The 24,651-nt window shown below is 41.1% G+C and overlaps 1 protein-coding gene across 16 annotated transcripts in view; it reads right to left on the bottom strand.

The window, feature by feature from the left end:
• The window catches only part of LNP1 (leukemia NUP98 fusion partner 1), a 43,038-nt gene that overhangs the window by 15,741 nt on the left and 2,646 nt on the right, over positions 1-24,651 (bottom strand). For 8 of the 16 annotated variants that reach the window (XM_059893324.1, XM_059893090.1, XM_059893245.1 and 5 more), the window contains exon 2: positions 5,724-5,772. The exons of 5 other annotated variants lie outside the window; for them this stretch is intronic. In XM_059893324.1, coding sequence (XP_059749307.1) covers positions 5,724-5,772 — 49 coding nt within the window. Of the gene's footprint in view, positions 1-210; positions 1,520-5,723; positions 5,773-18,762; positions 18,827-24,651 lie in introns of all 16 variants that reach the window. 3 more of the 16 variants (XM_059893115.1, XM_059893162.1, NM_001205535.2) reach the window with 2 other exon arrangements.

Raw genomic sequence — 24,651 nt, 5'->3', positions numbered from 1 at the left:
CCCAAGAGACAAAACGAAACTGATGTTTTCAAATGGTTTCTGATAATGGAATCCTTAAAGGAGAAAGATTTACTAAACAACCACTTCACAATCAGGCAGCCTCTGGTAATGTCTATTTATAAATTGTGCAGCCCACATTCCCCTCCCCTCCCCCTGTCTTTTTAAATTGAGAGGCTTTTTAATCCTTCCATTGCTGGGGTTGTGCCTCACAGCCGAAGGGTGGGAAGTACAGTCCACTGCCTGGTTTTCCCTGTGCTTTGTTGCTGATGGCATGTGATGGCCTCTCCAGCTGTCAATGGTGATAGAGCATGACCCTCATAATATGCCTGTCAGCTCCAGGCCAGCTCTAAAACGGGGCCACTTACAAGGGACAGACTGCAGCCTGCAAGATAGCCGGCTATTGGTATGTCATATCTACAGCCAGATTCTCCCAATAAATAAATTTGATACTGATATAAAATCTAGCTCCTGGGGCAAAAAGAAGGTTTTTTTTTTGATGTGCTATTTATACATGTACAAAGGTAAAGGAATGTGCAAATCTTAAGTGTACGGTCTGATGAATTTGTACACACATATACCCCTCTAATGACCACAACTATTCAGGTGAAGACATTTCGAGCACCCTGGCAGTCTCCCTCGTTTCCCATTCTAATCTCATCTCCCTCCAAAAGGTTAAGATTTCTGACGTCTATCACTGTAGATTAATTTTGCCTGGTTTTGACTTTTCAATGGAATTATATAGTATGTATTATTCTGTGTCACAAAATTGTTAGTGAGATTTATCCTCACTTTTATAGTAACAGTGGTTCATGCTACATAGTATTGTACAGTATGATTCTCCAACTTTTTAAAAATTCAGTCTATTATTGATGGTCTTTTGGGGCTGTCATATTTGGGTTGTTTCCATTTGGGGCTGTTATTAATAGAGTTTCTATGAACATTAGAGTCTCTCTTAGTAGGCTTTTTCTTCCTCAAGGTAAGGAGAATATAACATTTATTGAGCTACTCTGTGCCAGGTATGGAGTCAAGTATCTTACATATGTTATTTTCATTATTAACAACCCTGTGCTTGGGGTATATTCATCATATTTTATAGATGAGGAAATTTAATTCATAGATCATCACTTTCCCAAGGTGAAATTACTTCTGAGCAGCATAGCCAAGTTTGAAGCAAGAAGTAAGCCCAGGTTCTCTCCACTGTTCTGCCAGTATTCCATGAAATTTTTGATAAATTTTATATTTATAAATAGAAGCGTTCTTGGACATTTTCCATATAAAGTTTCTTCCTTGAGCTGTAAAAATTGACTTAACTGTAACCAATGTTCCTAGAGTACTATTCTACAACTTACCTAAGGGAAAGTAACCAATGCACAAGATGGCTTATATTTTTATTTTTTGCTTTAAATTATAGGGTTCATGCTTGTTACTTTGTAATATTTTTATTAAAGAATGGAGGCTTCTCCGTGACCCAGATGAGAAAGGAAAATATATAATTCTATGTCATCACTGTTGGTTGTCTCTGTCATTAAAGAAAGAAATCAGATAATTATTTTCCTTGGGGAAACAGAACCAGGTTTGTCCACAAAAGATGACAATGGATGGACTTCTTTTTTTCTGTTTCTCTTAAGACAAAACTGTGTTTTCTTCCAATTTCTGGGGAAAAAAAAAAAAATCTGGGCGGGGGTGGAGAACCCAGAGCAGATAATATCTAATTACTTCAAAGTATTGTAGGGAAAAGGAACTAGGACTTCATCTTAAAATCTCTTTGAATAATATCTGTCTCTTGCACTTCTGAGTGCGAAAGTCATTCAGTCGAGTCCGACTCTTTGTGACCCCATGGACTATACAATCCATGGAATTCTCCAGGCCAGAATACTCGAGTGGGTAGCCTTTCCCTTCTCCAGGGGATCTTCCCAACCCAGGGGTTGAACTCAGGTCTCCCACATTGCAGGTGAATTCTTTACCAACTGAGTCACCAGGGAGCCAAGAATACTGGAGTGGGTGGCCTATCCCTTCTCCAGGGGATCGTCCTGACCCAGGAATTGAACCAGGGCCTCCTGCATTGCAGGCGGATTCTTTACCAGCTGAGCCACCAGGGAGCTCTCCCCTTTACACCCTAAGTGCTCAGTCACTCAGTCGTATCCAACCATTTGCGACCCTATGGACTGTAGTCCCTGAGGCTCCTCTGTCCCTGAGATTTTTCCAGGCAAGAATACTGGAGTGGGTTGCCATTTCCTACTCCAGGGTATTTTCCCAACTCAGGAACTGAACCTGAGTCTCTTGTATCTCCTATCTTGACAGGCAGTTTCTTTACCACTAATGCTACCTGGGAAGCCCTTAATGCCTTACAGGCAAAAACAATTCAGATATTGGAAATGTGCAGAAAAAAGGTATCTGTTTATACACACACACATACACACACACACACACACATATATGAATTTATTATGAGGAATTGGTTCATGCAATTATAGACCAGAAATCTGCCAGTCTGCTAGCTGGAGACCCAAGAAAGCAAGTGGTGTAATTCAATCTGAGTCCAAGGGCCTCCATGGAAAGCAAGGATGTAAGTCCCAGTCCAAGTACAGAGAAGATGAGATGAGATAGCTCAGTTCAAGCAGTGAGGAAAGAAAAAAAGGGTGAATTTCGCCTTCATTTGCCTTCTGTTCTATGCCAGTCCTCAACTGATTGTATGATGCCCACCCACAATGGCCAATTTACTTTACTGAGCCCACTGATTCAAATGCTAATCTTATCTAGAAACATCCTCACAGACACCCCCCAAAATAATGTTTAGTGTAGGTGCCCCCATAGCCAGTAAAATTGACATATAAAATTATCACAAAAGAACTAATCCCATTCCCAAGACTCCACCCTCAGGATCTACTTATCTTCCAAAAGGCTCCATCTCCATATACATCTCTCACAATAAAGATCAAGCTTTAACACAAGAACTTTGGAGGACCACAGACACTCAGTTCACAGGAAGCTGCCTACATGACCAGTACCCAGTAAAAACCCTGGGCATTAAGTCTTTAATGAGCATTTGAACAATGTTTCACACATGTTATTTCACACTTACTGCTGGTAAAATTAAGCACATCTTATGGGAGTGAAATGGAAAGGGAATTTTGGAGGCTTATTCCTGGTATCCTTCAGACTTCACCCAATATGTCTTTCCCTTTCTGATTTTATATCCTCTCAGTGCAATAAATTTTATCCACAAGTACAATTATGTGACGAGTCTTGTGGATTATTCCAGCAAATCCCTGAACTAGGGGGTGGCAGTTGGTGTCAAAAGTGGGATTTACTAAAACAACCCCAACTCACTGAAATATTGCTAAAGCAGTGTCTGGAAAAAGGATAAAGGGGACATCATAATAAACTTTTGATGCAAACTGGTTACCTAGTCATCTGTGGTATGAAACATCAGCAGAGATGATGTCTATTGTGAAAGGTAAAGATTAACTATGGAATTTCAAAATGATACAGGCAAGTCCAGGAGAATCTGCTCATTGAAAGTATTGATTGCTTTTGGCAATGGTAGCTAAAGTGACAAGATTAAAAATTGCAGTTGCAACCTAGATGATGCCTTAGGGTTTTGTTCTCTCCTCCCAGTGGGAGGGGAAAAGATTATCAGTGCCAAGGCTAAAGCAAGCTTCAGATAAACCAGAAATAAAGGAGAAGGGAAAAGCAATACTCTGTCCTCTGGTACAGCTGCTGCTGCTGCTAAGTCGCTTCAGTCGTGTCCGATTCTGTGTGACCCCATAGACGGCAGCCCACCAGGCTCCCCCGTCCCTGGGATTCTCCAGGCAAGAACACTGGAGTGGGTTGCCATTTCCTTCTCCAATGCGTGAAAGTGAAAAGTGAAAGTGAAGTCGCTCAGTCGTGTCCGACTCTTAGCGACCCCATGGACTGCAGCCCACCAGGCTCCCCATCCCTGGGATTCTCCAGGCAAGAGTACTGGCGTGGGTTGCCATTGCCTTCTCCATCTGGTACAACAGCCCCTTACATTCCAGCTGGGATTTCTCAGCAGCTGTAATGCCAATCCTGAAAAGTGTTGAGGGGGTTGTACAAACTTGCAATGAAAAAAAGAGGGAGAGAGAAAGAATGGAGAGACTTTTTTAAAAAATGACTTTTTTGTGGCTACTACTTCTGGATGTATGATAAAAACTGATGCAAAATACTATATGCCTATAATTTCATACATGTTAGAGGGATTATCCCAAATCAGGGAAAGCTCCCCAATAAAAGGTGTTGGTAGAACATAAAATCCTTGCTTTTTGTTGCTGGTGGATGGGTTAAAATTTAAATGCTGGCTATTGAAATCTCACAGCTGATTATTTTTGCTAAGATTTTTGCCAGTTGGAGCCTATGAGAAAGGTAGACAACATAAAAAGAGAGAAAATCTCTATAGGAAAATCTACTTTTGAGTTTTAAAAGTCAGGTTTTGATTTGCTAAGTTCTTGCAAAATCAGATGTCTAATTCTTAGAGGCTGATAATTTTCCAGCCTAATGTGCATATTTTTGAGTGGTTCAATTTGAACTTTAAGTCTGGCAGGATAAAAAGGACCTGGAACCTCACTGTCTGACCCAGTAGTCTCTTGGCTTTGCTGCTGCTAAAGAAGAAAAGTCCTTTTTGGAATCCTGGATTCAGAGATCCTATTTACCTGGACCTAACAGGAGGCTGAGGGGCTTGCCAGGTGGCTCAGTGGTAAAGAATCTGCCTGCCAATGCAGGAGCCATAGGAGATGTAGGTTCAATCCCTGGGTCGGGAAGATCCCCTGGAGGAGGAAACAGCAACACACTTCAATATTCTTGCCTGGGAAATCCCATGGACAGAGGAACCTGGCAGCTCCATGGAGGTTGCAAAGTGCTGGACACAACTGAATGACTGAGCATGCGTGCAACGTCACATAATGATTGCGATAGACTGTTCCAACTTCTGAAAGCAGGCATAGGCTCAGTGAATAGAATCCAGGCTCTGGGAGATGTCAGACATCCTCCCCTTCCACCTTGTGGGGCCATAAACTATAAAAACACTATGGATGCTTACTGAACCCCATGGTTCATTTGCAGATGTCCATGGGAAAGGGTTTGTTCTCTGACGGGACCATCTGAAACCAAAATGCTAGTAACTCTATCTAATGTAGGGACGAATTGCATCTGAGATGATTAATCATAAGAAACTTGTGATTCCTGTCAAAACTCCAAGTTGGGAGACAGCACATTACGGGGAGTGGGACCTCTCCACCCACTCCTAAAAGATAGGGTTCCCACCCCTCTTCCCAAGGATATCTCACAGTTATTGACTTGTGTTTGGGTTTTACTAATAACATTATTGACAACGGTGGACTGGTAACTGATTCTAATTCACTCACCTTTCTTTCTTAGTTAGGAATTTTTAGCATTAAATCCCCAAACAGAGATTGAGCTTCTCCAGGCTATTTACCAAATAAATGATCAGCATGATAGGGATTGGGGTTATGTAAATCACATTCTGCAAACTTGAAAATTCAGGATTTTGTCCTACAAGTTCCTGAACATGATGTGTCTTTTTGGTTAAGTTTATTAAAAATGTTTTTCTATGTAAATTCATCTATTCCTCTGTTTGAATTTATTAAATTAACACTTATTAAGTGGAGTGCAAGGTGTCAGTTGTGAGCCGCACTTCAACAACAGATCACAAGAGAAATTAAAATAGAGAAAAATTAAATACTTACAGGTCCCATGGGCAGGTCAAGGCAGAGTGCAGACAGAGAGAAGCAGGGCCTGGGGAACATGTTTTTATTAGAGTTTATAGGGTGGAGTGCTTTGCAGTTTCCAGGCTAAGGCCAGATTGGTCAGTTCAAACCAGAAAAACAGTGCTTTGATAAGTCCCATGAAGGTCTCATTGGTCTTATCTAAGAGAGTGTAAGAAGGCACTGGGAGGCAGGGGAGATTGTTGATTGCAAGGGCCTTTGAGGAAGTCATATCAGGAACTTACATTTCCTTGTGATTCTGTGAGCTGCCATCTAGGGCATGGGTTTACCTAAGGGGACTACTGTCCGTTTAAGGTCACTGCTGGCCCCTTGGCCAAACAAAACGGATGTTGAGACACAATAGCATGGAGTAGCTTAGCTAAATTCTCAACACTCTCCTTATTCCTAACCCTTCCTGCTGAAAAGTCTAGATCAGAATAAAACATGATTGGGAAAAAATGTAAAGTTAAGATTACTGCATGAGACATACTTATCAAGTGATAACACAGAAAAAACAAAACGCCAACACCTGTGAGATGCAGGGATAGGTGGGCATCAATAATTTCTACTTTTTATAACTGCTGTCTTTCAGAACTGCTCCTGGAGGAATTCTCTGGCGGTCCAGTGGTTAGGACTCTGTACTTTCACTTCCAGGGCCTAGAATTCAATCCCTGTTCAGGGAACTAAGATCCCATAACTCTCCTGGCACAGCCAGAGACAGAGAGAGAGACAAAAGAACTGCTCCTCAATGACAGTACTGCCTTCACAAGATGCTTTGAGGTCTTGAATGCAAACAGACTGCTGAGCCTATGATCACACCTAACAATGCTGACTGTGACACAGCAGGGGATGTCCTCAGCTTCTGCGTTTCCAGGAAGAACACCTGAAGATGCTGTTCCCACTCATGAAGCAAATGAACTGATGTCAAAGACAAGCAAAACTGATCGAAACTGCCTTCCTCCTGGAAATGCTTCCAAAACTAGGGACTCGGGACTTTCCTGGCAGTCCAGTGGTTAGGACTTCAAGCTTCCACTGCAGGGGGCATGGGTTCAACCCCTGGTTGGGTAACTAAGATCCCAATGCTGCATGGTGCCACCTAAATAAATAAATAAAACTAGGAACGCAACTGAATTATTTGGACTGGACAGAAAGCCCTGAGGCATAAGGACTCACAGTGGGAAGCCACACTGGAGGCCCCGTTAACCTGTTTTGCCTGACTAATGTGTGCCTTCATTGGTGTGACTTAACAAGTGCACACTTTTTGTTTCCAAGGGTGCGCTCTGGAATTGTTATTTCTTGTATGCGTACCTTGACTATCATGGACCACCTCAACTTACCAGAATTGTGTTGTGCCTAAATTGATGGCTCAGGCCAGGTTAAGAAAAGGTTAATATAAAACTTAAGGAGAAAGCCACCTAGCTTTCTAAGACTGACCTTTATTTTTAATAGGATTTGTTTATATTGGCTAAATCCAGGATCCCTGGAGGGCCATAATGAAAAGTCAATATTGCAGGATGCTTTCATCCTACTGCATGGGTCCTACCGATAATAATTTTGCTCTAAAAACGCCTTGGGCAAGAAGGTGGATGCTGCAGAAAAAAAGGTAACACAGTAGTCTGATGCTGCCTATCCTTAGAAAGGACTCCTTGCAAGGTTGGCCCTTACCTGGTATCTGGGAACTTGGCTGGCCACCCATCCTCTGTAGTGATGTAAAACTTTCCCTAACTGGAACCCTCCTACACTGTTGGTGGGAACATAAATTGGTGCAGCCACTATAGAAAACAATATGGAGGTTCCTCAAAAAACTAAAACTAGAGTTGCCATATGATCCAGCAATCCCACTTCTGGGCATATGCTGCTGCTGCTGCTAAGTCGCTTCAGTCGTGTCTGACTCTGTGCAATCCCATAGATGGCAGCCCACCAGGCTTCTCTGTCCCTGGCATTCTCCAGGCAAGAACACTGGAGTGGGTTGCTATTTCCTTCTACAATGCATGCATGCATGCTAAGTCGCTTCAGTCTCTGTGCCACCCTATGGACAGCAGCCCACCAGGCTCCTCTGTCCACGGGATTCTCTAGGCAAGAATACTGGAGTGGGTTGCCATTTCCTTCTCTATCTGGGCATATATCCAGACAAAACTATAATTCAAAAAGATAAATGTAGCCTTTATGTATGTAATTAGTTCATAGCAGAACTATTTACAAGAGCCAAGACATGGAAACAACCTGTCAGTTGACAGATGAATGGATAAAGAAGATGTGGTTTATATATACAATGGAGTATTACTTAGTCATAAAAAGAACAAAATAATGCCATTTGCAGCTACACAGATGGACCTAGAGATTATTATACTAAGTGAATAAGTCAGAAAGGGAAAGACAAATACCATAACACTTATATGTAGAATCTAAAATATGATAAGAATGAATTTATTTACAAACAGAAGCAGACTCACAGACACAGAGAAGAGACTGTGGTTGCCGGGGTAGGGGGCAGGGGATGACCGGATTGGGAGCTTGGAAGTAGAAGATGCAAACTACTATATATAGAATGAATAAACAAGGTCCTACTATATAGCACAGGAAACTATATCCAATATCCTGTAATAAACCATAAGGGAAAACAATATGAAAAAGAATATATAATATATGTATAACTGAGTCACTTTGCTGTACAGCAGTAATTAATACAATACTGTAAATCAACTAGACTTCAATCAAAATAAATAAATTTAAAAATATATATACACACAAAACTATATACCAGAAACTAACAAAATACTATAAATTAACTATACTGAATTTAAAAAGAAAGAAAAAAAAATCTTTCCCTAACTGATAAGAGTGGCCTAAACTGCTTATACAACCAATGTGATTTACGCTGAGCAGCTGCCTTTCTCGTGAAAGTCTAGAGTTTTGGTACATGCCAGGCAGTGCATGCCTACATGACCAGCCTCCAGTAAAAGCCTTGGGTTCTGAGGCACCAGTGAGCTTCCCGGGGAAACACTTGGCACATGTAGTTACAACTCATTCCTGGAGGAATTAAGCACACAGTGCGTGACTCCACTAGGAAAGGACTTCTGGAGCCTGAGATACGTTTCCTCTAGACTTGACCTAAGCGCATTTTCACTTTGCTGATTTTGCTTTGTCTCTTTTCACTGTTATAAATCTTAGCTATGATTACAGCTACATGCTGAGCCCTGTGAGTTTTTCAGTAAGCCAGCAAACGTGGCGGTATTTTCTGGGACTGCCCAGTGCAGGAAGTAAAGACAACTCTTCAAACATGTGGCCAAAAAATTTTCCCAAAGTAACAGATAAATTTACCACCCAAAGAAAAAATATTCGGCCTCCATTATATGAAATTAGTCCATCTCCATTTCCTCCCCTCACCACCATACCCGCCCACTTAAGCCAATTTCTTTAAAAGTGTGAGAGAAAGATGGTTGTCCACTTTGCCTGTCCTAAATTTCTTACGACAAACCTAGCAGCAAAGGAGCCACAGCAAACGTCAAGTCTCAGCAGCTGGGGGAGAATGGCTCTTCGTCCTGTCCTGGAAGCCAGGGCCCGAGAGGAAGCCATGCAGCACTCTCTGCGAGCCCAGCTGCCCGCTTGACAGGGCAGAGGTTTGGACACCTGCCTTGGGGAGATGCTGCCAGGGGCACAGGACCAAAGGGAGCTGCCCTTTTGACCCTGCTCTAACGCTCTGCCTTGCCAAGCCAGTGTTTACACCGTGTCAAGTGGCTGAGACAGCTGCAGTTTTCTAGACAGTTTGAGTGTGCTTTTTTAATTTTTCTTGTACTTATTGTGAAAGGAATTATCTTCTCATAGAGGGTAGAACACCAGTAGTGCGTGTGTTCTCATAAACTGATCAGACATAAAGGGTGCCCAAGTGACAATGATCCTTGGCCTGCATAAAAATGAAGTGGCTTTGCAGTGCCCTCTTTCATATTCGCTGCTTCAGAAGACTTCAGTAATGAAAAGATGATTTTGCTTTTATTTCATTCTTCTTTTCATTTATTTCCTTTTGTTATTTCATTTCATTCCCTTTATTTATTTCATTCTCCATAGCCCCTACCTATTAATTTTTTTAGTTCATTTTTTCTTTTTATTTTTGACAGTTAAAAGGAAGAATTATTCATTACACTGCTTTCAAGTTTGCCAAGCCAGTTTCACTCTGGAAAAGAAATGCTATGTACAGAGCTAAGCTGCTACTTTTTTTTTTAGTACATCAATGGTTTTGAGATAGTTTTCACTTGCCAGAGGGCAGTACTTGATTACTTGACACCGTGTGCTGTGTTCTATTTAATGTCCTGATTATCAGTATGCTCTTTTGCATGCAACGTTTCCTAATATCATCCATTTCCATGATTCTTATCCAGTTACACTTTGAAGTGTGCAACCCTTTTGAGGTGACTACCAAAGATACTGATTGTCGCCTAACCAAGTGTCCTAAAGCATGTACATGAAGGTACAACATAATCATTTTTTATTCTACAAAGTTGTATAATTTACATAATGAAAACTATTTTTAAAGTATTCAACTGCTAATGCAAAAAAATATATGAGGGAAAGAAGGTATGTTTTCAGAGGTTTGCCTACTAGAATATTGGTTGTATAAATATCCAGTTACTTAGGTATTAAGCATCATTAAGTTCTGCAGGACTTTGGCTAATGAGACTTTATGACACTCCAAGTTTTTAGATGTTGTAAAAGGTTTTTAAAAAACAATATCTCACCTGTTTCACAAGAGACCGTTAGAGACAGCATTTATTCTCATCTGCCAGAGACAGAATCTCTGCGGCTTTGTCTCCAGGAGTATTATTAATTGTATGATTTCTCAAGATCTTATTGATCTCTGAGCACCTATTACTCTATAAAAGATTAAACACACTATTTGTTAAAATTTACCACTTTGTAAAAAACTTTATCAGTTCAGCTCACCAGTGTGTCCTACTTCAGAAAAGACTTCCTCCCATTTATTAACTGCAATTTCACACAGTTTAAGGGTAGTGCCTTAGCACCTCCTCTTGTGTCCACAAGCCTCCCCATAAAAAGTGCTCCAGAGAAGAACTGGGGGAATTAGACTCCTGTGAGCCTGACTTCTTCTTTTTTTGTCACACCGAGTAGCACATGCGATCTTAGTTCCCAGGCCAGGGATTGAACCCGTGCCCCTGCAGTGGAAGCTCGGAGTTTTAACCACTGGATTTCCAGGGAATTCCCTGTGAGTCTCAGTTTTGCAATGTAAAATAAAGAAGTGGATCGCCAAACATTTAACAGAAATTGTGACAAAATACTTAAGACATTTAGAAAAATAAATTGGAAAAATTAAATTTTGAGTCAATAGACAATGGGAAATCTTCAGAATATTAAAAAGAAAAACTTTAATGAAGCTCTAGAACAATCTCTTCTGAGGATCAAATGCCATATACTACTAGTCTGAACACAGCTTTTCTGAAAAGAAATATTGCAAGGTGTATTAAGAAGCTATAAAAAATATTCTCATCCCTTGACTAAAAAATTTCACTTCTAAGTATGGTAAGTATATAATCAGAGGTTCATACAAAGGATATTTGTTTACCATAACATTATTTTAAACAGCAATAATGTGGAACTATCTTAAGAATAGAATTTGAAGATCAGGCTAATAAATTATGACATACTCATATAATGGAATTCTTTGCAGTCAGTCATTTAAAAAATCACAGGACTTAATGACACATGCAACTTCTCAGAATAAAATATTTGGTGACAAAACCAAAATATAATATAGTGTGAGGGTTAATTTTATTTATCAACTTGGTTAACCCATGGTGCCCAGATATTTGGTCAAAAAGTATTCCAGATGTTTCTTCTTCAAAAAAATATTCTGAAGAGTGTTTTCTGGATGAGATTTAAAATTAAGTCAATGGACTTTGAGTAAAGTAGATTGATCTCCATTCTATGGATAAGTCTCATCCAAATAGTTGATGGCCTGAATAAAACAAAAGACTGAACTTCTCAGAACAGGACGTAATTGTGCCAGCAAACTGCCTTTAGACTTCAACTACAGTATTGCCTCCTCCGGGGTCTCCAGCCTGCGAGCCCACCCTGCAGATTTTGGACTTACCAGCTTGCACAGTCATGTGAACCAGTCCTAAAATCAACCAATCAACCTCTCTATAAAAAACAGTGGTAGTCACACAAAGCTATACATGTGTTAAAATTTCACCAAGTTCTGTGTGTGTATTGCTGGTGAAATCTGAATAAGTTCTCCAGATTATATCTACGTCAATTTCCTCATTTGATATTGCCCTATAGTTATGAAAGTTGTCAATATTGGGAAAGGTGGGGGTGAAAGGTACGTGAGACCTCCATATACATTTATTTGCAGCTTCTATAACTATTTCATTGTAAAAGTAAAATGAAAAATTACTGCTACCAATAAAAAGTTCTCTAAATGGGTAGCGACTAGATCAAAACGCTATTAAACTACAGATATTCTTGGAATATAATAATAAAGATAGCATAGCTTTTCAATCTCTCTGAATCCCCACAGAAAAACCAATAGAGCAACCTCTAAATGAAATCATCCATGGACAACTCTACAATAGATACAAGATGTCCCCCACCCCCAAGTGGAAGGGGTGGGGTCACACAACCAACTGTGAGTTGTCCACGATGAAGGAAGAAGGAAGTAAAAGGCCATCTGTTAGATCTAAGAATCAGAGAATCACAAAACAGTCAATAGTTCAGAAAGCACAAGAAATCAGGTTAAGAACAGTGCTATCCTTTTATCCACAATGTTGTTGAACTGTTTTTTTAGATCTAGATTATAGATTTTCTTGGATTTTCAATTTGGAGACATATTGTCTGTGAATAATAAAAAGTTACTTCTTCCTTTCCACTATTCTTTTATTTATTTATTTTGTCTTATTAACACCTTCAGTAACATGTAATAAACCTAAAAAGCTTGACTGGTTCTTAACTTCAAAAAGAATACTAATGTTTCACTCTTAGATATGATGTTTATTTAGACTTTCAGATGATCTTTATCAAGGTTCTATAATGAAAATGTTTTCTAATTGGATCACAAGTAGATAGGGCAAAATACAACTTTGGTTAAATCTAGTTAGAAGATCATGGTATATTAAAAATAACTGCAACTTTTTGCTACTTCTTCCATTGAGAGTTGCAGTCTAATTCACTTCCCCATGAATCTGTGCTGGTCTTGCTAACAGGCTTGACCCACAAAACGTAGTAGAAGTGAAGTTTTGGAAAGCTTTGCAACTTCTGCCTGCAACTCTTAGGGCACACTCACTGGGAACCATGAGATGTCACAGAAGTCTGACTACCCTGACTCCTACGCTGGAAAGACCACAAGGAGGTACTCCACCTGATAGTCTCAAATGAGTCCAGGTTCCCTACGTGTCCTAGTGATAAAGAACCCACCTGCCAAAGCAGGAGACATAAGAGACACAGGTTCGATCCCTAGGTCAGGAAGAGTTCCTGGAGGAGGGCAAGGCAACCCACTCCAGTATTCTTGCCTGGAGAATCCCATGGATAGAGGAACCTGGCAGGCTATGGTCCATAGGGTCACAAAGAGTTGGAGAGGGGTGAAGAAAGTTAGCACGGAACAGCAGAAATCACTACCACTTGGGACAGTCTGTCAAGCAGCAACAGATAACTGGAACACAGATATATAAACTATTTTTATGGTTTTACATTTTTTCATAATTTAACAAAATTGAGTCTCCTCCTCATTATTGGAATTGAGGCAATTTCCCAGTGGTTAGGAAAAACAACAAAAGGTAAAGACAGGCGAGTATAGCACAGAGGATCTCAGGTTCAGTACTAGACCAATGCTAAGAGCAGGTCTGCATAACAAGGGTTACTAGTCTAATAGGAATGAATTAGAAAATGGGTAGATACTCCACCAAGGGCCCATCACTTAGTGATGGGCCAGCATCTTCATGCAAATCAGAAGAAGGAATACCTTTTTTCCTAGCCACAGTCTGACATGAGACTGAGATGAACAAAGTGCAGGCTGGATCTCAGCCTCCACTTCTTCCAGCTTCCTTGCACAAGGCGCAATTAGTATAACCTATATGCAATACCTTTATAAAGTACAAAGAAATATTTCTATATTTGCAAATGACACAAATTCTTGTGGGCGGCAATGAACCAAGTTGACGAGGATGCAAAGATCTTAGGAATCTGTGTGAGTGGGCAGAAAGGTGGCAAATGAATGCACAAAGTATAAATATGAGCTAACATCACAGCTAAGGAGAGGATCTAGGGTTGTTGCAGACTGTTCTTCAGATTGTTCCCTGAAGATAATACAAAGGCTTCCTTTGACAGCAAAAAGAGCAACTACTTGATTGAATCATTAAAGTGACATTCCCCCTGAGAAGTAAAGTAGTACCACCCACTCAACTGATGCTCTGATGGAAGCTGAATAAAGGAGAAACCATTAAGAGTGGAGAAAAATTAATAGCACGAGGGCTCGGAAGAAACAAGGACTTCTATATATGAGTAGAATATGAAGGACAAGTTAATCAGATCCCAGGGAAAGGAACTGCAGTGGTGGAGGTGGTAGCAGTGAATACAGCAGGCTTGGGACCAGGAACTAGTAACCGTGATGATGGTGGTGATGCAAGCAGACAATTTCTGGTGATGGCAGCAGCTGCAGCAATTGAGTTGGTTTCCCAGCTCTGCCAGTGGTCTTGACCAGCAATGTGGCACCAGACCATCAATGCTAGCAACAGGAATGGAGATAAAGCAGTAATCAGGAAACTGTCCAACAAATAGTTCATTAACTCTTTATTCAGCACTGACCATATTTCAGGTATCATGTTCAGTAGATAAATGTTAACAAATAATCATTATGTGCCCAGCCCCATAATAGATGTGGGAGTACAAAGATGATTAGATTAATGGTCCCCATCCTTTACAATCTTCAAATTGAGTATGGGGAGCACACATGATAACAAAAAAATTGTGGCAATGTGGTAATTGTGAAGAAGAAACATAAAGTTTTGTGTAATCCAAAGTAAACGGAGAAAACATATTCCTTTGTTCTGACACATAGCATTAGAGCAGACACTGTGTTAGGCACTATATAGAACACAAAATAAATCAAATATAGATCCTGATCTGAGATGCTTAGAGTCCAGTCGATGAAGCAGGGCAAGTACAATTCTTAAAAACAAGTAGGAAAGTGACATGTTTTAGAAAGTTCCAGAAAAGTATTTTAGGGTTTTAAAGGAAAGCCTGCATATAGCAGCTACTCAGTATTGTCTTAAATAAAGCTACATTCTACCAACTCAATCTTGAATGCTACTTTCTCCTTCTTTGATGCCCTTTAATATAGTTTACTTTAAAAAATCTTTACTGAGTGCCTCTTATATTGAGTGCCTGCTCTATACTGAATATCCACCTCCCCATCAATCATATATTGAAGCCCTAACCCCCAATGTGATAATATTTGGAGGTGGGACCTTTGAGATGTAATTAAAATTAGATGAGGTCATGAGAGTGGGGCCCTGGTCCACTGGGATTAGTGTCCTTATAAAAAGAGACACTTAAGAGCTTGTACCTTTCTCCACCTTGAGAAAAAAAAAAGGAGAAAGAAAGGAAGCAAGGAAGGGAAGGAGGGAGAGCAAGGGCAAGAGTGAGGAAAAAAGGAAGAAAAATAAACAAAGAAGAACGAAAGAAAGAAAATCACCTGAGGACACAGCAAGAAGATTGACACCTGCAAGCCAGGAATAGAGCCCTCACCAGAAACCTGACTGGCCAGAACCTTGATCTTGGCCTTTCCAGCTTACAGAACTGTAAGGAATAAATTTCTGTTCATTAACCCAACAAGTCTAGCATATTTGATTATAGCAGTCTACTACCAATAACCTCAGATATACAGATGACACCACCCAAATGGCAGAAAGTGGAGAGGAACTAAAGAGCCTCTTGATGAGGGTGAAAGAGAAGAGAGAAAAAGCTGGCTTAAAACTCAACGTTCAAAAAACTAAGATCATGGCATCTGGTCCCATTACTTCATGCCATATAGATGGAGAAACAAAGGAAAGTTTCAGACTTTACTTTTTTGGGCTCCAAAATTACTGCAGATGGTGACTGCAGCTATGAAATTAAAAGACACTTGCTCCTTGGAAGAAAAGCTATGACCGACCTAGACAGCATATTAAAAAGTAGAGACATTACTTTGCTGACAAAGGTCTGTATAGTCAAAGCTATGGTTTTTCCAGTAGTCATGAATGGATGTGAGAGTTGGACCATAAAAAAGGCTGTAGAACTGATGCTATCAAAATGTGGTGTGTTGGAGAAGACTCTTAAGAGTCCCATGGACTGAAAGGAGATCAAACCAATCAATCCTAACAGAAATCAACCCTGAATATTCGCAGGAAGGACTGATGCTGAAGCTGAAGCTCCAATACTTGGGCCACCTGAAGTGAAGAGCCAACGCATTAGAAAAGACCCTGATGCTGGGAAAGATTGAAAGCAGGAGAAGGGGATGACAGAGGATGAGATGGTTGGATGGCAGCACCGACGCGATGGACATGTTTGAGCAAACTCTGGGAGATGGTGAAGGACAGGGAAGCCTGGCATGCTGCAGTTCATGGGGTTGCAGAGTCAGACACAACTGAGTGACTGAACAACAAGCCATCCCTCCCAGACTAACGTCCTTCTCATCCAAAATTCACATCCTTGTCACATGCAAAATACATTAATTCCATCCCAACAGCCCCCAAAGTTAACTCATCCCAGCATCCACTCAGAAATCTAAGGTGCAAAGTTTCATTTAAATATCATATAAATCAGGTATGAGTAGGTCTTGAGACATGATTCATCCTGAGGCAAAAATTCCTCTCCAGTTATGAACTTAGAAAACCAGACATGTTACATGCTTCCACAATATAAATGGCCCTTGAACAAAAGAGTTCTGAACTGTGAAGGTCCACTTACACATGGGTTTTTTTCAATAAATATGTGTAACACTATGGTGCTTCCCTGATAGCTCAGCTGTAATGAATCCGCCTGCAATGCAAGAACCCCAGTTCAATTCCTGGGTTGGAAAGATCCCCTGGAGAAGGGACAGGCTACCTACTCCAGTATTCTTGGACTTCCCTGATGGCTCAGATAGTAAAGAATCTGCTTGCAATGCAAGAGACCTGGATTTGATTCCTGGGATGGGAAGACCCCTGGAGGAGGGCATGGCAATTTGGACAGAGACTGCCCAGCTACAGTCCATAGGGTCGCAAAGAGTTGGACATGACTGAGCGACTAAGCACAGCACAACTCTTCAGAGGTAATTGAATCTATGGTACAGGACCACACACATGGAGGGAGAGCCAACATTAAAGTCATATTCAGATGTTCAACTGTACAGGGTGGGGGCAGCACCTCTAACCCCCCACTGTTCAAGGGTGAAGTGTACAATGACAGGCATATTACAGATATGTCCATTCCAAAAGGGAAAAAATAGGAAAGAAGGGCTGATAGGTCCACAGCAAGTACAAATTTAGCAAAGCAAATTGCATTAGATCTTAAAGCTCAGTAATAACCCTCTTTGGTTTGATACTCTGCCCTCCAGGCCCACAGGGGTGGCAGTGTCACTTCCACAGCCTGGAGTAAAAGGTGGCCCTGCTCATGCAGCTCTCTGCAAGGGTGGTCCTGTCTCTACGGCACTGGGCAGACACACCCTGGTGGCCCTGCCCCCTGGATCCGTGGTAGGCATGGTAGCCCTGCTATCTGAACAGCCCTTAGCATCTTTCCTTTTTCCTGAACATAAAGCAAGTTCACAGCTGAATAATTGTATGGTCCTATCCTATAAAAGCCCCAAACTACAACAGCCTTCTTCATTCCATCCTATTTTGGGAGGTCCTCTTTAGTTCCAGCTGGCAGTGTTTCTGCTAATAAAATCCTGTTTCTATTCCTAGCTTCTACTGATATTGACAATTAAGTCCGTAAGTTGTACTAATGATCCATCAAATAGTCTTTCGGCCACATCCTAGTATTCTCTTCATAATAAGCTTTCTCTCTCTCTCTTTCTGCAGAAGGCTCAGAATTTTCCAAATCTCCTAGTTCCTTTTTATTTAAAGTTTCTTCTTCAATTCATCTTGCTTCTCTTACATTTTACTGTAAATAGTAAGGACTACCCACAGCACACCTTCAATACTTTGCTTAGAAATCTCCTCTGCTAAATAGCCAATCATCACTCACACTTCTAATTTTTAGAAAACACTGGGACACAATTCAGCCAAGTTTTTTTGGACGCTTTACAAGAAAGATCTCTTTGCTCCAATTTCTAATAACCTTTCCCTCATTTCTACTTGAGATCTTACTGGAATGGCCTTTATCATTCATATTTCTACCAACATTCCACGACTATTCATGTGGAAGTTTTGTCTCCTATTTGGCTCTTTTCTTTCTGAGCCCTCACCAGAAACACCTTTAATGTCCTCATATCTATCAACAGTTTCTTCATAGCAATCTCAGCTTTTTTCTAGCACATGCCTCAAAACTTTTTCAGCCTTTACCCATCACACAATTCCAAAGTCACTTTCACATTTTTGGTATTTGTTACAGCAGTACTCTACCCTAGAACCAAAATATATAGGTATTTCATGGGGCTCTCCAGAGAAACAGAACCAGAAATTTATAAAAAGGAACAGATTCATGCAATTATAGAGGCTGAGAAGTCCCAATATCAGCACTCAACAACCAGAAACCCAATAGAACTGACAGTATAAATTCCAGTGTGAAAGCTGGCAAGTTCAAGACCCCAAAAGAGCCAATGCTTCAGTGCAAGTCCAAAAGCAGGAAAGATCAATGTCCAAGCTCAAGGGAACCCTGAAGTTCCCTCTTGCACAAGGAAAAGTCAATCTTTTTTTCTATTCAGGTCTTCAACTGATTAGGGAAGGCAATCTGCTTCATTCAGTAAGACTGATTCAAATGTTAATTTCATCACCACCAACAACAGCCAAAAACCCAACCCTCTCAGAAGCACCCAGAATAATGTTTGACCACATACCTGGGCACCTTGTGGCCAGGTTGACGCATAAAATCAGTCATTAACACGGACTATTTTGGGGGCTCTGGAAGTAAAAGATAAACAGTTTCTACTGGTATGGAGCTTATGTCCTAAATAATTTCAAACACTTGTGCTGAGAATGTGGGCCAAGGAAACAGACAAAAGTGTGAGAAAGGAGGTGGGGGTAGGCAGAGACATTTATAGGAAGTGGAGCAATTCTGAAAGTCTAAGAGCTAGAGAATGAAATTGGAGTTACACTTTGGGAGGAAGAATCTAGTATCAAGCTGCAAAGTGGCACATGGGAGAGGTACTGCAAACAGGGAGCTAATACAGCACGCAGGAAAGATGAAGGTGATGGAAAACAAATGGAAGAAGAAGGGGAGAAACTATTCATCAAGCATCTGCTATGTGTCAGACACACTTTTAAGTGTCTTCACATATTTGAACTGGAAGTGGCAAAGAGCACGGAAAGGAAAAAAAAATCAAAAAGATATTACAATCAGCAAGACTTCAGCAGCTGATTTTATGTTTAGGTATGTGTATAAAGGATCAGTTTTCATTCCAATCCCAAAAAAAGGCAATGCCAAAGAATGCTCAAACTACCGCACAATTGCATTCATCTCACACACTAGTAAAGTAATGTTCAAAATTCTTCAAGCCAGGCTTCAGCTATATGTGAACCGTGAACTTCCAGATGTTCAAGCTGGTTTTAGAAAAGGCAGAGGAACCAGAGATCAAATTGCCAACATCCACTGGATCATGGAAAAAGCAAGAGAGTTCCAGAAAAACATCTACTTCTGCTTTATTGACTATGCCAAAGCCTTTGACTGTGTGGATCACAATAAACTGTGGAAAATTCTGAAAGAGATGGGAATACCAGACCACCTGACCTGCCTCTTGAGAAATCTGTATGCAGGTCAGGAAGCAACAGTTAGAACTGGACATGGAACAACAGACTGGTTCCAAATAGGAAAAGGAATATGTCAAGGCTGTATATTGTCACCCTGCTTATTTAACTTATATGCAGAGTACATCATGAGAAACGCTGGACTTTAAGAAACACAAGCTGGAATCAAGATTGCCGGGAGAAGTATCAATAACCTCAGATATGCAGATGACACCACCCTTATGGCAGAAAGTGAAGAGGAACTCAAAAGCCTCTCAATGAAAGTGAAAGTGGAGAGTGAAAAAGTTGGCTTAGAGCTCAACACTCAGAAAACGAAGATCATGGCATCCGGTCCCATCACTTCATGGGAAATAGATGGGGAAACAATGGAAACAGTGTCAGACTTTATTTTCTTGGGCTCCAAAATCACTGCAGATGGTGACTGCAACCATGAAATTAAAAGACGCTTACTCCTTGGAAGGAAAGTTATGACCAACCTAGATAGCATATTGAAAAGCAGAGACATTACTTTGCCAACAAAGGTCCATCTAGTCAAGGCTATGGTTTTTCCTGTGGTCATGTATGGATGTGAGAGTTGGACTGTGAAGAAGGCTGAGTGCCAAAGAATTGATGCTTTTGAACTGTGGTGTTGGAAAAGAGTCCCTTGGACTGCAAGGAGATCCAACAAGTCCATTCTGAAGGAGATCAGCCCTGGGATTTCTTTGGAAGGAATGATGCTAAAGCTGAAATTCCAGTACTTTGGCCACGTCACGCGAAGAGTTGACTCATTGGAAAAGACTCTGATGCTGGGAAGGATTGGGGGCAGGAGGAGAAGGGGACGACAGAGGATGAGATGGCTGGATGGCATCACTGACTCGATGGACGTGAGTCTGAGTGAACTCCGGGAGTTGGTGATGGACAGGGAGGCCTGGCGTGCTGCGATTCATGGGGTTGCAAAGACTCAAACACGACTGAGTGACTGAACTGACTGACTGACTGATGTGTATATTGGAAATGGCAACCCACTCCAGTAATCTTGCCTGGAAAAGGCCATGGACAGAAGAGCCTGGCGGGCTAACAGTCCCACCAGGGACCGGGGTGGCAAAGAGTCAGACACAACTGAGTGACTGAGCATGCATGCGCAAGTGTATATTGGTACATTTACTTGTACTTGGGTAGATAGGTTGGAAAAAAGAAAGGTTCAAAAATGTCTAAGGTTTCAAGCATGAGTAACCAATAAGGCAATAGAGATGTTATGAGGAAAAAAAGGATTACGTAAAGGAAGAGAATGAGGAGCAAAGAGAATGTGTTACATTTTTTAAAAAATGAGACATCCAGGCAAAGCTGTTCAATAAACAGTAGGAAATTACAGGGCAACTACCACACAATTGCACTCATCTCACACGCTAGTAAAGTAATGCTCAAAATTCTCCAAGCCAGGCTTCAGCAATATGTGAACCGTGAACTTCCTGATATTCAAGCTGGTTTTAGAAAAGGCAGAGGAACCAGAGATCAAATTGCCAACATCCGCTGGATCATGGAAAAAGCAAGAGAGTTCCAGAAAAACACCTACTTCTGCTTTATTGACTATGCCAAAGCCTTTGACTGTGTGGATCACAATAAACTGTGGAAAATTCTGAAAGAGATGGGAATACCAGACCACCTGACCTGCCTCTTGAGAAATCTGTATGCAGGTCAGGAAGCAACAGTTAGAACTGGACATGGAACAACAGACTGGTTCCAAATAGGAAAAGGAATATGTCAAGGCTGTATATTGTCACCCTGCTTATTTAACTTATATGCAGAGTACATCATGAGAAACGCTGGACTTTAAGAAACACAAGCTGGAATCAAGATTGCCGGGAGAAGTATCAATAACCTCAGATATGCAGACGACACCACCCTTATGGCAGAAAGTGAAGAGGAACTCAAAAGCCTCTCGATGAAAGTGAAAGTGGAGAGTGAAAAAGTTGGCTTAGAGCTCAACACTCAGAAAACGAAGATCATGGCATCCGGTCCCATCACTTCATGGGAAATAGATGGGGAAACAATGGAAACAGTGTCAGACTTTATTTTCTTGGGCTCCAAAATCACTGCAGATGGTGACTGCAGCCATGAAATTAAAAGACGCTTACTCCTTGGAAGGAAAGTTATGACCAACCTAGATAGCATATTGAAAAGCAGAGACATTACTTTGCCAACAAAGGTCCATCTAGTCAAGGCTATGGTTTTTCCTGTGGTCATGTATGGATGTGAGAGTTGGACTGTGAAGAAGGCTGAGTGCCAAAGAATTGATGCTTTTGAACTGTGGTGTTGGAAAAGAGTCCCTTGGACTGCAAGGAGATCCAACAAGTCCATTCTGAAGGAGATCAGCCCTGGGATTTCTTTGGAAGAAATGATGCTAAAGCTGAAATTCCAGTACTTTGGCCACGTCACGCGAAGAGTTGACTCATTGGAAAAGACTCTGATGCTGGGAAGGATTGGGGGCAGGAGGAGAAGGGGACGACAGAGGATGAGATGGCTGGATGGCATCACTGACTCGATGGACGTGAGTCTGAGTGAACTCCGGGAGTTGGTGATGGACAGGGAGGCCTGGCGTGCTGCGATTCATGGGGTTGCAAAGAGTCAGACACAACTGAGTGACTGAACTGAACTGAGAGGTGAAGAGATAAGTCATATCAGAAAATGTGTAGATAGAGATTATATGCAGATAACCTGTGAAGTTGAAGCAATGAGATGTACATAGGTTACTCATGCAGATAAAGAAGAGGATATATTTTTATGGATTCTCATACTTGAGGAAGATCTATAGGTGTGCTGTTCATAGTTGGCACTCTTAACCACATGAAGATACTCAAATCAAATTAAATTAAAATGAAAAATTTAGTTAGTTGTACTAAATACATCAAATGGCTACCATATTGGATATCAGAGATAGAAAACATTTGCAACATCACAGAAAGTTTTATTGGGCAATATGTATCTAGAGGTTTGTCAGTAAAAGAAAGAGGAGTTAGTCTTATGAAGAGACCAACCTAGACAGCATATTAAAAAGCAGAGACATTATTTTTCCAACTAAGGTCCATCTAGTTAAAGCATGGTTTTTCCAGTAGTCATGTATGGATGTGAGAGTTGGACTATAAAGAAAGCTGAGCGCTGAAGAATTGATGCTTTTGAAGTGTGGTGTTGGAGAAGACTCTTGAGAGTCCCTTGGATTGCAAGGAGATCCAACCAGTCAATCCTAAAGGAAATCAGTCCTGAATATTCATTGGAAGGACTGATGCTGAAGCTGAAGCTCCAATACTTTGGCCACCTGATGTGAAGAACAGACTTATTGGAAACGACCCTGATGCTGGGAAAGATTGAAGGCAGGAGAAGAAGGGGATGACAGAGGATGAGATGGCCGGATGGCATCACCGACGCAATGGACATGAGTTTGAGCAAGCTTCAGGAATTGGTGATAGACAGGGAAGCCTGGTGTGCTCCAGTCCGTGGAGTCGCAAAGTACTGGACAGAACTCAGTGACTAAACTGAACTGACTCTCCTGAAAGCCAGGGAAAACAACATTTCAAATAGAGAATGACCCATAGTATCCAGTAAAAGCATATGAAAACTAAAAACAATAACTTGTGACCTCTAAAGCAGTTTCAGACTAGTAATAAAGTTACAAACTGCTTATAAGAGATTTTGGATGAAATGAGTGATAAATAGGTTAAGGTAACAAGCATAAACAGTTCTTTCAAGTAATTTTTCAGTGGAGAAAAACAAAGAATGGAAACCTAAGCAAGAGTTGAAAGAGAATCAGGCTAGATGTATGCCTAAAACAAGCATGTTTGTGGTCTCATTAGAAGGCCTGGCCATCAACCAATCAACCAGCTATCCACTAACTTTACCAATCAAAAAGCCTTTCATGTGGCAATGACAATTGAAAGGATAGAATTATACAAAGTTAAAGCTATGAGAAGTTTTGTTGTTTAGTCACTAAGTTGTTACCCCGTCTTTTGAGACCCCATGTACTGTAACCTGCTAGGTTCATGAGTCCATGGGATTTTCCCCAGCAAGAATACTGGAGTGGCTTGTCATTTCCTACTCCAGGGGACCTTCCCAACCCCAAGAATCAAATCCACACCTCCTGCAATGCAGGAGAATTATTTACCTCTGAGCCACTAGGAAAGCCCCCAAAGAAGCTTTGAAAGTGAAAGTCGCCTCATCATGTTGGACTCTTTGTGACCCCATGGACTATAGCCCTGCCAATCTCCTCTGTCCAACAAATTCTCCAGGCCAGAATATTGGAGTGGGTAGCTGTTCCCTTCTCCAGGGGATCTTCTCAACCCAGGGATTGAACCCAGGTCTCCCACATTGCATGCAGATTCTTAACCATCTGAGCCACCAGGGAAGCCCAAAAGCAGCTTTAGGAATCATCTAATCCATTGGTTACATCATATAGAAAGCAGGTGTCCAGCCACACCTAAAATCTAGATTAAGAACTCAAGTGTTTTGCATCCCACGCTATTAGATGTTCAGCCTCATTCAAATGCCTCCTCAGACACAGACCAGAGAAGTGAAGAGAGTTTCGTCTATTGAGTTCCTTTAATCTAGCAAGAAAATATCTGTTAACATATATAAAACTTCAATTTTTAAAAAATGAATCATAATTCTTTTACTTCTCTCCTTTAAAATTTAGAGAAACAGAGAACTAAGCATTGAGTGTCTACTATTTTGCAACAAACGTAACACTAAAAAGACCTTGCTGCTGCTACTGCTGCTAAGTCGATTCAGTCATGTCCGACTCTGTGCGACCCCATGGACAGCAGCCCACCAGGCTCCCCCATCCCTGGGATTCTCCAGGCAAGAACACTGGAGTGGGTTGCCATTTCCTTCTCCAATGCATGAAAGTGAAAAGTGAAAGTGAAGTCGCTCAGTCGTGTCGGACTCTTAGCGACCCCATGGACTGCAGCCTTCCAGGCTCCTCCATCCATGGGATTTTCCAGGCAAGAGTACTG

The sequence above is a fragment of the Bos taurus genome, chromosome 1, assembly GCF_002263795.3.
Source record: "Bos taurus isolate L1 Dominette 01449 registration number 42190680 breed Hereford chromosome 1, ARS-UCD2.0, whole genome shotgun sequence".
Classification (NCBI taxonomy): domain Eukaryota; kingdom Metazoa; phylum Chordata; class Mammalia; order Artiodactyla; family Bovidae; genus Bos; species Bos taurus.
This window is presented reverse-complemented; position numbering and strand designations above follow the sequence as displayed.